The 12,756-nt window shown below is 39.3% G+C and overlaps 1 protein-coding gene across 2 annotated transcripts; it reads left to right on the top strand.

Annotated features, from left to right (window-relative positions):
- Positions 1-4,990: 4,990 nt before the first annotated feature.
- LOC104443381 (jasmonoyl--L-amino acid synthetase JAR4) lies at positions 4,991-11,003 on the top strand. Of its 2 annotated transcripts, none has more exons than XM_010056739.3 (6): positions 4,991-5,360; positions 5,738-5,908; positions 6,523-6,831; positions 6,917-7,018; positions 7,316-8,139; positions 10,350-11,003. In XM_010056739.3, exons 3-6 carry the CDS (start codon positions 6,539-6,541, stop codon positions 10,886-10,888), a joined length of 1,758 nt encoding a protein of 585 aa, XP_010055041.2. In that variant the 5' UTR covers positions 4,991-5,360; positions 5,738-5,908; positions 6,523-6,538; the 3' UTR covers positions 10,889-11,003. The 2 variants fall into 2 exon arrangements, with proteins under 2 accessions (XP_010055041.2, XP_010055042.2); XM_010056740.3 differs by lacking the exon at positions 4,991-5,360 and adding an exon at positions 5,374-5,552.
- The last annotated feature ends 1,753 nt before the right edge of the window (positions 11,004-12,756 follow it).

Below are 12,756 nucleotides of genomic sequence, written 5' to 3'. Positions count from 1 at the left end.
CGTACATGTTCACTTTGCAATATTTTTCGAAGGGTTGTCTCTATTCATTAATACTAAGATAAGTACATTGGTTTTAGAATGAATGATAGTCAAGTTTTGAATTTTCTTTCCAAAAAATTACGGCCATTATATCAATTATTTTTCTTGAGAAATTTTGTAGAAATACTAAAATTGCTAATTGGTATTCTCAATCGAGATTGTATTGTATCTTGAAATTTTTTTGCTAGTAACCATTAGTAATATCAGAGGGCAAATAATTCCTTAAAGGGAATATTATTACAATTTAAAGTTTGATTCCATTTATTCCCATTCAGATCATATTTCTCCCTACAATAAGCGGTTTGATCAGCAATTACTTTATGTCACATCAATCACCTCATTAAATTGGCTTCTCTTCCATTTACTCAGTCATACGTTACCAGGGCTATAAATCTTACCGCTCCGTTTGGTAAGCAATTTTAAGTGATTGTCAACTTTAAAGATATTTAGGATAATTACGACGGTTTTCGGTATCTTTCAAGCTTGTGTAGATATCTTTATTTGATTGCGTATATTTTGATTGATATGTTATCTTATTTGGTCATTTCATAAAATCTATAAATAAACTTATGTATTCTTTATAATGATACGTTGAAATGTACATAAATTTCACAATTCTGTCTTCTGCTTTATTATTCTTTAACTGTCGATGCTTCTGATCAGAGATTGATTAGTCTCATGTATGCTCCAAAAATGGCAGCTGAGAGTTCCTTCAAATCATATATGAAGCTTTCTCTAAGCGGAAATACATATGTTGATTCAAAATGGTATATGGGCAACGGGTCAAGGGATGCGATTGCCTGAATATAAACATAAAAAATGTATTCATAATCTAGGGACGGAAATCAGAAAGATGGTTAATTATGCAGTCAAAGAATATGGGCTATTGGGGCCTGGGACGAGCAAAGGCAATTTCGTGACGTGCGCAAAATATGCGCTAGACTTTTATAGTACCTCCTTTTTAGAGACTTAGGTAGCATTTGGTTTTGTAGACATAGACTTATAGTACCTTACTTTGTCCCATGTATGTTTCGTGAAACGTTCAATCCCAAAAATATTTTGTGGGCCAAAAGGTATTATGGCAAGGTTTGGATGGAAAACTTATCCTTTTATAGGGTCGTTCTCGCTAGGTTGGACCAACCTCTGCATATCTTGTAATTCATGAAGACAATATTACTCCTCTCATACTATCATGCGAGAAAGTTTTCATATAATGTTCATACCAAGAAACATGTGGATGCATATCATTGATCAAGTGTTGCTTATGTTTACTATTATTTATAAACACAGAGTGTTTATTAGTGATATTACGTCATTAAAAAGCATGAATTATATATATCTTGATTCGTTACCTCAAGTCTGTGATGAAAGATTTTAGAGGTTTTGATAAGACGGCTTAGAAATCATTTAGGATTTTTTTTTTTTGGTCAGAAGAAATCATTTAGGATTTAAGGGCATGCAAAAGCACGTGCTTTTCTTTTTGGGTATAAAACCTCATTGGCATCTGGTGCATGAAAACATGCGCGTGTATTGTGAGAACCTACATTGGCATGTGGTTTTGGGTTAGGTTCGGGATGTGGACGGGGATGGAGATGGAGATGGAGAGTGACCCCCCAATTTGTACGTTTGTGTGCACTCATGTCATGGTATCTCCTTTCTTTTAAGAGAGATAAAATTCTATTTCCGAACCAAAAATATACGGATTCTTTTCTTTATTGGTAAATTTCAATGAGCGTTGTGTTGATAAGAGACTGGCGATCTTTTCTCCGGACGACTTGCTAGTCTTGTGATTGATGAGATATAAATATGTATATATCATCCACGTGCAGATTCAATCATTTACTTATATAAATGTTGATGAATCATTTAGGAGATTTGTTAGAGAGAATTTTCTCTTGTCATTAATGGAGAGAAGTATAAACTTTGAAAGAAATATGTCATGCATTATTCGAAAAGTGACGAGAAGAAAGAGAAAAATAAAAGAAGAGGGATATGTTAGAAATGCCCGATGACAGAAAAAATTGGTGACAAGTGAAAAAAAAAAATGATCGAGGCACCAAACACGGCTGAGGATGGCTCCATCACAAAAGATGCAATACCCAGAAAAAAAGCTCCCAACTTCTCCAAATAGCACTACAGATTCTTGGTAATGGCAGATCTTCATGCTGGATTTAGATGTTGCCCACCCAATTCCAGCAAGCGCACGCACGAAAAAGCTACACATATAAAATGATGAGAGAGAGAGAGAGAGAGAGAGAGAGAGAGAGGGGTGGGATCGCAGATAAGGCTATTGCCTCTAGCCCATGTCATTCTCAAATGAAGGAAGGCTCCGGAAATGATAAGAAGGATGAAAAACACTATCGTCCATCCCATCGTTATCGCATTTTCCTTCTTGGTGTATATTAACCGTGCCCCCCATTTAAACTAGTATAAATGAAGATCCTCTGGATCTTCATAGGCAAAATTAAATTGACCGAATTTCAAGATCAGCCACATTGTAGACCCTAACAACTTTGCACCGTCATTAAGAATGAGTGAATAATTGCACCTCCATATTGACTTCTGGATTCTAATCTTGCGAATGGTGTTTATGACAGAATTGATGATATTTATGCAATCAAAAATCAAGGAAAAAGAGGAAAACATTTCATGTGATCATATTGACAGAATAACTGAATTTGCATGTTAATCTTTTGTTATACGTCAGAAAGAAATATATAAATGCACCAGATACATTGCCCAAAATGGTTTTACTTACTTGAGCTACCGTTTGAGCGTGCAACTAAATTTTTCGATCATACCAATTTCAATGCGATGAAAGTTATTTATAGCAAGGATTTTTTGTTTGAGTGAAAGCATTTTTTGCGAATTAATTTCCTGAACTTTCACGATTTTAATTTGCCAAATATGATCGATCAATGTAAAATCATTTACACTCAAAGAAAACATGCTTTGCTTATTATTAGGAAAATGAATTCCTTAACCCAAAAAGGTGGAAATATTTTCCTATAAAATGATTTTTTACAAAATGTTTTCCTTTATTATAACGCTAAACGATGCTATGGAATTAAGAAAATCAATGTTCTACTATTAAACCCATTTTAGTGGAGGACGTGCTATTCGTTCACATCCCTTAATTCGGAATGGATTCTATGCGGACTTTGGAGGGGATCGAATGGCTGTTCATGTGCCTTTATTTAACTTTCCAAGGCCTGCCTCATGACCTTCTAGTCGAGAGACATAAACCGAACAAGCATGGCCGTCCCTTATAAAAACAATAAGGAAGTTCGAAAGTTTAAAAGTTCAGCTTATAAAAAGAGAGAATGGATCTGATTGGGGGATGGGGGACCTCCCATAATTGTTCTATACAATTGGTGAACAATTGGTAATATATATATATATGGATGATCCACCGAATAAAAAAAAAAAAAAAAAAAAACGTTGCATGTATTTGAATCACGCTCATGCATGACGTTTCCCCACATTGATGATATTTTGAGCTCCTCACAATCCTGCTTACCATATTAGAATACAAGATGATTGTCGTGTCAATTTCTTCAAAACTAAATCTTTAATTTTTGCTTATCCAACGTGAGAAGGGACGTGCTTATCCCTGTCCCCTTCGAGAAAAACCAATGGAAAAAATGCATTTTATTTTTGTTTTGTCAGCAAGTATTACATTAATTTGAGTTGGTTCTGCTGACGCGCGGCCACACAATTCCATAATTTGTTTATTTTATTTTCTTTTGCCGGCAGCAAATACATCCATTTGAGTTGGTCGTGCTGACGTGTCACCATTTCGGGATTTGCGAGTTTAATTTTAGCCTCCGTTTTATTTCGTGAAAAAATGAATAATTTAATTTAATTTTTAAAACGATCCCTTAAAATAATTAACTTATGAAAAATATTTTAATTTTTTTAACAAACAATTGTTTTTAAGAACTTTTTTTTTTTTTCCAAATCATTTATTTTTCAAAAAATAAGTACACCTTTGACCACTTTGTTCTTTGACTTCAACTAAATGTGCTGATCTCAGGTAATTTTATTTCCTTCTCTTGACCACGAGATGCATGCGGAGCAAGAAAAAGATAGTTACTAAATAAAATGGATGAAGTGGGTGATTATTCAATACAAGATGGGGCGAACACCAAAACTTTTGAGTTTGTTTTTACATATGACTAGACCTCGAGCACTAGCTCCGCTCATGTAGTTTCTTCTATGCTCTTTTGGAACAGTGGATAAGTGGAGCAAATTTTTATTTTTTTTGATTGATTTAGAACCCTTTGAACTAATGGGCAAGCGACACGCATTTTCCTAACTGCTCTAATCTTTTGGCCAATGATGAGAATTTGACGATTCATAATGAATTTGAACAAAATAATTGAAGATAGGGAAATCGACAAACTTTTTTTTTACAAACAAGGGGTGTATATTATATCTTTGATTGGTCATTTACAAGTTTCTTTTACTTTTTGAATAATGACGAAATTACAAGCGTCGTATGTTTTGTGCTTAGCTCATGCGTGATGTTTGGGGCGTGTGTCGACATTATGACCATCTACGTTCGCCCGTCTTCATTTTTGCTTCACGCCATGTACTAACTAAATCCATGATTTGTACAGGGTCGCATTCGAAAAGATATTATGATATCGGGAGTAATTATAAACAATGTATGTAAAAAGTTTTGTTAATTCTCTCTCTTTCTCTCGTGTATTTAAGTGAATGAACAATGCTCCAAAAATCAAGACTCATCAATTAAAAAAGTCGAGTATAAAAATGAAAGGGAAAGGCAATAATACGTATATATATTTTTGGGTTTGGGGGGAGATGGTTAGCCAACTCTGATGAGATAATGTTCAAAATAGGTTAAAAATTGCAGAGAATCAGTAGTTGCCTGATTTTCCGCTTTCGCATGGTGCCAGCCGAGCGAATCTCCACTCATTGAACTCTTCCTCTTCCTCTCCCTCTCCCGCTTGACATGGAGAGGCCATACAAACAAAACAAACAGTCACGACACACATGGAGACCAACAATCAAACGATTACAACGCGATCTCTCTCTCTCTCTCTCTCTCCGTGTCTCTCTCTCTGTCTCCTTCTCTCTCTCTGTGGAGTAAATAATGCAGAAGAAGACAAGGGTGTGTCATCGGAGTCGGTGATGCATTTTGCAAACATTGGCTTCATTTGTCCCTGTTTTGGCCTCGTCTACATCGAGATTTACACACCCAACTCCTCCCCCACCCCCCCTCCTTTCTCCCCCCAATAAAAACACCCTCGTTTTGACTGCAATCGGGCTCCTCTCAGAGTTCTGACTCCCTCTGGGTACCCTCCCCTCCCTCCCTCTTCCTTTCCATTCACCCATTGCTCGTGTTCTTGAATTCATGCTCCTTCTCTGCTTGCTAGTCCCCTCCTTTTTTTTCTTGTAGAACAAGTTAAATGAGTTCGTTTCCTTCTGTAGTTGACGGGTACTGCCCGCCTCCGCATGCCTCTGCCTCTGTGCGTGCGTGCGTTCGCGTTGGTGCCTCTTGTTGACCTTAATTCTCTCCTTCTCTAGTCTGCTTTTTTTCCATTCTCCGTTTGTGTTCTTGGGTTGTCAATTCCGAAACTAATCTTCGCTTTCGGCTTTGGCTCAATATATACAGTTTGGACTATTCGCCAACTCTGTTAGTCGTTGATCTCTGTTTTCTCGTGCTTTGCAGCACCATCCCGGTTCATTGAAGCGAGTACCGGTGCAGCTTCCACGAAAATTCTGAATGGTTGACTGAGTCGACCACTTCCAAACGGAGGGAAAGAAAACGAAAGACGTTGGAATTCATACCGCACTTCTTGCTTTCACCAAACTTGGGCTGAGGAACTGGTTCTTGTGGCATGTAAGTTTCTCATGCTTCATTAGTCTCTGGGAGATTATTAGTTTTCGTTTGTTTGAGATTCACCCAATAAGTTCGTCTGGCTATATTCCATGGTTTCTTATGTTGATCGTTGAATGAGTATATTCTTCTACTGGCCTTTCAATTATGAAGCAGAGCATATACTTCTTTTTACTTTTTTTATTGAACCTGGAGATTTAATGGGAACTTTGAATCTGCTCTTGTTAAGCTCACTCTTCTGGGCTTGAGGAAGTCCCAGAAAGTCAATATGCCAGCTGTTTATTTGTTTGGTCTTTCTTGGACACAAGCTCCTACAGTGGATGTTCTTTGCTCATGCATGATGCCAAATGTTTGTTTCTATAAAGATTCAAACTTCTGTCCTCCACTGTTTCACCTTAACATAATTTACCATGTTTGACTCTCTCCACCGAAGAAATTCAGTTTGTTGAATGCCTACGTAATCTGTATTTTTTTCTTTTGCGTCTGAGTATGTACTACTTGGCCCTCTTAAGGTAACTGATTACGTTAAAGGGGATCATATCACATCAGTACTTTCACTGTTCTATTCATCTTTGGTGATACTTATATTCATTTTCTTTTTTTCGCTTATGTTGCAGCCTAGGGATTTTGAAGATGTTGGACACAACGGAAGGTGTGAATTTTGACATTGTTATAGATGAATTTGAGGCTATGACTAAAGACGCCAAAAGGGTTCAAGAAGAGACCTTGAAGAAGATCTTGGAAGAGAATGCTGAGGCAGAGTACTTGCAGAAATTGGGGCTTAAGGGAAAAACTGATCTCGAGAGCTTCAAGACTCATGTTCCTCTGGTTACTCACCAGGAATTGGCGCCTTACATCCAGAGGATCGCGGACGGTGATTCGTCCCCAATCCTCACGGGAAAACCCATAACCACCATATCATTAAGGTACGAGAGCTTCAATGATTCTATTACTATGAAACCATAATGAATGGACTCTGTAGCCTTAATTGATTCTTGCATGACGTTGCAGTTCCGGTACCACTCAGGGAAGGCCAAAATATGTACCCTTCAATGATGAGCTGGTAGAGTCAACCATGCAAATATACAGAACCTCTTTTGCCTTTCGAAACAGGTATACAAGAAAAGCTTCTTGCTAGTTTCAGGGCTGTGCGACTACTTTCAAATCAGTTTCAGCATAATATTAACCTTTTTGTTTGTGATCTGCACCGTCCTTTAGATAGATGACTTAGGATGATCTACATGAATTTAAAATACTGTATTTGGGGCACAATCTATCATTTACATAATTCCAGATTTCTAGACAAAGATTTTGTGGAATTCTAGAACGCTAGACATCATCTTCATCACTGTCTTGAATTTTTTATGTGTGCTGCGAAGTTTTATTTTGAAAGTCAATTATCCTTCACAGAGAGTACCCTATTGGGAGGGGAAAGGCTTTGCAGTTCATTTATAGCAGCAAGCAGTTTAAAACCAAAGGTGGCCTGGCAGCTGGTACTGCCACAACTAATGTGTTTCGAAACGCACAGTTCAAAAGTACTATGAGGGCAATGCAGTCTCTTTGCTGCAGTCCAGATGAGGTGATTTTCGGTCCTGATTTCCCCCAGTCCTTATATTGCCATCTCTTGTGCGGGCTCATCTTCTGCAACGACATCCAGTTTGTGTCCTCCACATTTGCTCATAGCATCGTCCATGCATTTCGAAACTTCGAATTAGTTTGGAAAGAACTGTGCAATGATATAAGGTATGGGGATCTAACTAGTCAAGTCACTGACACATCTATTCGAGCGGCTGTGTCGAAGTTGCTTAAGCCAGACCCTGAGTTGGCTGATCTCATATACAGTAAATGCTCCCGGTTGAGTAATTGGTATGGAGTAATACCGGAGCTTTTTCCAAACGCCAAGTATATTTATGGGATCATGACTGGGTCAATGGAGCCGTATGTAAAGAAACTGAGGCACTATGCCGGGGATCTGCCTTTATTAAGTGCAGATTACGGATCGTCTGAAGGATGGATTGGAGCTAATGTAAATCCTAAGTTGCCGCCGGAGTCGGCCTCTTTTGCCGTTCTTCCTAACATTGGCTACTTTGAATTTATCCCTCTCGGGGCGATGACTGAGATCTCAGGGAAAGACAATGAATCATCAACTTTGCTTTGTGTCGATCCAAAGCCAGTGGGTCTCACTGAAGTCAAGGTTGGTGAGGAGTATGAAATTATTGTCACCAATTTTGCAGGTATGCTTTCTAACTTTATGTCTAAATGAGGACAAGTTTTCTTCATTGTCATATCTTGCAGTATCACACACACACACACACGTGGCTGAGATTTCGACTTCCGGACCACGCATGAGGTGTTCCACCGTATTTCTTGTCCGGCTGTTTAACTTTTAAAAAAAGTGCAAAACTTTTTTCTGTTTCCAGAGGGAAACAAATGCTAACCTGTTGAGTGTTCCGGTGTATGGAGGAAGATCTTTATGGCCAACTTAGGGTGGTTAAAACCCGTGTGCTAATAGGAGTGAAATACACCATTTGTTCTTGCGGTTAATTAGACGGAACCAGCAAGCATGATCTATAAACTTTAGCTCTTTTGATTAGTGGAATAAGAATATGAAATTCGAACATTGAGATCAGCCTTATCTCTTCATCTGAAGCCATTGAGGCGAATTGGTGCCATATCTAAGTGGTCCATTGTATCTGTTACAAGATGGACGGCCTGTCCTTGTAGAGGATCCACGTGTATTCTGTCGCATGTTTGGTGTGTTCTGTGGGATTCTCATGGCACCACCTCAGAGATTCCTAGGTCCTTTTACTTCTGTTTCTATCCCAAAGTTTATTTCAGAAGAGAAAATCCAATGGTCCTTCCAATTCATGTGTCAATATCGGCAGCTATTCGTGGGTGTTCTTTTAATTGGCTTGGGGTTGTCTGTTTCTCTGTGCTTGGCCGGCTCATCTTGTTTTATCCCTCACAAACAAAGCCTGCATCTATCTTAGCTTTTGTTTTTATTGCAAGTCCATTTTTCATTCATTGATATTTAGGGAAAAAAAAAAAAAAATCCTTTTTAGGTTGGATTTCGATGTTTAGTGAAATGTTTCCCTCGTGCGGAGACTTCTTGAACCTTACATTATCTTTGCTTAGCATTGTTCACCTGGACGATAGGTCACCTGTAAGTGGTGACTTGAGTGGAAGACTCTTTTCCAGTGCAAAGAGAAGAGCATATGCTGGCTTCCATTAAGGACGGACGAGACTTTTGCAGCACTTAGAAGAAAGTCAGTGGACTAGTTTCCATACACGAGAGAGAGAGAGAGAGAGAGAGAGAGAAGCGCTACATCTTTTCTTTTTATTTAGGATTTTGTTCCACCGGAAAAGTGACAAATTTCAATTTTTGCTGCATACTTGAGCAGCGAGGAAGTGTGCAACGTAGAAATTTATTCCACCACCACTTCCGGTTGGGTTAGTGGCCATCTTTTTGCAGAGAGAGTAGAGCAGAATTTCATTTGAAGGTTATGCCCTAGAACTATTGATGCATCCACCACAGTACAAGATCACTAATTGCTTCTGTAGAAGGAAAGTATTAAAAATCGACTTTAAAAACAATCAAAACACGCCTGCTTCTTTAAGAAATGAGCCAGAAGAGTTTCTTGGTCGTTTCCTTGCTCTAATAGATTTATTTCGGTCCCCATCAGGACCACATTCAAGTTCTGATTGAAGACAAACAAGGGTTAGGCGAATGCCTTTGTTTTCTTATTTTAAATCATTATAGATATAAGTTCATATGAGTAAATATAGAATAGATTCTGCGGTCATCGCTTCTTTAGATAGAATAAATTTTTCCGAACCAGAACAAATCCACGATCCTCCAAATTGGATTTTTTTTTTTTATTATCTTAATTTTGTTGCCTGCTGGACATACCAGTTTCTTGCGGTCAGTTTTACAATCTCACTGTTGACCCTTTTGGGTTTATTTCATGTTAATTAACCTTTCTTAAGCTCCTGCACATGGCGATCTTGCCATACTTGTCCTCCTTGCACAGGTTATCAGTCTCCCTTCCTGCTATTGGGGATAAGATTTTCCGTATTTTGGTATCTGCAAAAAAATAAGGCTCTCTCTTATCATTTGGCCTTTTTTTCTTTGAGAATCAGGGGACTAGTAATGATTGATGTCATTGTTATGTTTGTTCCATGGTTAGTTTGGAAAACTATGTGATGCAACTTTGTCAATCATACCATTAACTGTAATTCGATGTCTATTTGTACTTGCAATGCCTACACCAGGAACAAATTTGCCTTTTGTTAGGAGAGTTATGCATCGATACATGCGATGTCAATCTATGCAAGTTATACATGAGGACATTCTTCTACTGGTTCTTTTCTCCATTTATTGATTTTATCATCTCTATTCCGGTTATTTCCTCGAATGGTAATATTCTGACTTTAAATTTTACAGGGCTGTATCGATACAGGCTAGGAGACGTGGTGAAGGTCGTAGGATTTCACAACTCCACCCCTGAACTCCAATTTATCTGCCGAAGAAATCTCTTGCTTACCGTCAACATTGACAAGAACACTGAGAAAGACTTGCAGTTAGCTGTCGAAGCAGCAGCCAAGTTACTGGGTAAAGAAATGCTCGAAGTCGTAGATTTCTCCAGTCAGGTGGATTTCTCGACGGAACCAGGTCACTATGTGATATTTTGGGAGATGAATGGTCAGGCGAGCGAGGAGATCTTGAGAGGATGCTGCAACTGTTTGGACCGCTCATTTGTCGATGCGGGGTACATTGGTGCACGCAAAGTGGGCGCGATAGGGGCCCTTGAACTCCGAGTCGTCCGAAGAGGTACGTTCCAGAAGATCCTAAACTATTACTTAGGATTAGGAGCCGCCGTTAGCCAATTCAAAACCCCGAGATGTATAGGGCCTAACAACAACATGGTCTTGCAGATACTGTGTAATGAAGTCACTAACAGTTACTTCAGCTCGGCTTTTTGATTGGAAATAATTGATATTCAGGTTGTTTTACAGTTCGTGGTCTCAACAATTTTCTTGTTTCTTAGGCAGAGATATTTGGCTCATGATGCAGAAAACATAGTTTTTTTTTATTGGACTTGGTCAAGTTTTCTGAGATTTGGCTGCTGAACCCGTGACATAATTGAAAAAGACGAGACGAATGTGGACAACAAAAATGCCTGGACTTGCAAATAACGCAAAAGCGATGGCATTCAACCTTGAGCTTATCCATCTTTTGAAATAAAGTAATCTGATTAAAACGTTGGCAAGTTGTGGGAGAAAGGTAAAGCGGAAATTGGGGCAATGTGAACAATGCAAACGACAGAGACATGAGAGAAATAAAAAGTCGAGGGCTTTATTTTGCATGGATAGTTGTGTAGTGACTGACGTTGGATATTGGAACCTTTTGTTTGGATTTGTCCTAGGAGCATTTCTTACCTAATGACTAGGTCAAGAAAAGGGACAATGCCGTTTAATATTTGTTTAATGGGGCGATGGCATGTGATGAGACGTCCAATGATCTTGCAATGATGGATCAAAAGCCAGCCCCCACAGCTTAGCATGAGAAATAATCCTCTGCGATCAGAGAGGCTAGTTTTCACAATGACACTGACAAACACCTCCATTTTTAATATTGTGCGGCCTTGTGCGTTAGTTGATCATTCCAGTGATCGAATCGACCCGACTTTGCTCTCAAAATTTTGAATGGTCTGTCATGAGTTCTGGAGCAACAAAAATGGGGGAGGGGGGTGGTTTGCTTGTTTATTGATTTGATCCTAACGTGCATGGCATCAAGGGGCACAGACCTCCTAACCCCCTTCAAAGATCCCTTAAAAGAATGCTTATTGATCTTGGTTCCTCATTCATCAAATCCCATCAATGACTACCTATTTCCTAACGGACAACTTCCTAAGTTTGCGGGCATTGCAAATGTTGTGATTTGTTCATTCACTTAAATTCAACCCATTTCGTCGATTTGATCAAAAACAAATTACCCATAAAGAAATTCGAAGATTTAGAAGGAATTACATTCTTGCAATAGCTTTTCACGAATCGCTATGCGCTCTGCTTGTCAAAGGAGAGCTGTTGATATCACATAACAATAAAGGTTTAAAGAGCTGGTAAGCATCCTAATCAGGCACCATTTTTCACAAAGAAGAAGCAGCCAAGATCAAAGAAGAGAAAAGGAGAGCCAGAGAAGGTCCTTCCCTCCGAAAGAGGCTGTTCAAGATTTGTCTGAGGGAGTGGGCCGCGCCCCAGAAAGAAAGGGTCCATGCGCCAAAAAGGCAAAGCCTTGTAAATGCTGCATCGATGACTCGTTCAGCTCCCCCCTCTCATAAAAGGCAAAAGCTCGTCTCCTTCCTGTCAACTACTTCTCGTCGCTTCCGTGAGCTCCTCCTTTCTCCTCCTCTTCTTCCGTTTGGTGTTGGCTCCAATGAGAAACCGCCAGGCTGGCCACTTTTTCCCTGAGAAAATCGCACCACCGTCCGAACGTCCGAACCTCTAAAGTCAACAAGAGTGCAGGTGGGCCCCACTACGGCTTGGGTTGGGGTTGGGGTTGGGTGGGGTGGGGTGGGGCCCCAGCATATCTGAAGGCAGGTGAGAGCACCGGTCAAATTCTCAGGCAATCGTCAGACTTGTAGTTTTACGCGCCCCTGTCTCTCTCTGTCTCTGTATCCATTGCTCTCGCTTTTCCCACTTTTGCTCTTTCGCTTCTTTTCAGGCGAGTCCAAAACAGTGCTTTTCTCTCTCCCCTGTCATTTCCTCTTTTCATTTCTCCATGTTAAAACAAAAGAGCGAATAAAGCTGAAAGCCTAATAAATAAGGAAATAAAATTGACTCGGAAAATA

This window comes from Eucalyptus grandis, chromosome 5, assembly GCF_016545825.1.
Source record: "Eucalyptus grandis isolate ANBG69807.140 chromosome 5, ASM1654582v1, whole genome shotgun sequence".
NCBI classification, from domain to species: Eukaryota; Viridiplantae; Streptophyta; class Magnoliopsida; order Myrtales; family Myrtaceae; genus Eucalyptus; species Eucalyptus grandis.
The sequence above is the reverse complement of the archived record's forward strand: the minus strand, read 5'-3'. Positions and strand labels throughout refer to the sequence as shown.

Excerpts from the sequence above, each read along its gene's own strand:
- LOC104443381 (XM_010056739.3), top strand. The coding sequence starts at position 6,539 with ATGTTGGACACAACGGAAGGTGTGAATTTTGACATTGTTATAGATGAA. Across the intron at positions 6,832-6,916 it reads ATAACCACCATATCATTAAG|TTCCGGTACCACTCAGGGAA; the intron begins GTACGAGAGCTT and ends ATGACGTTGCAG. Across the intron at positions 8,140-10,349 it reads TATTGTCACCAATTTTGCAG|GGCTGTATCGATACAGGCTA; the intron begins GTATGCTTTCTA and ends TAAATTTTACAG.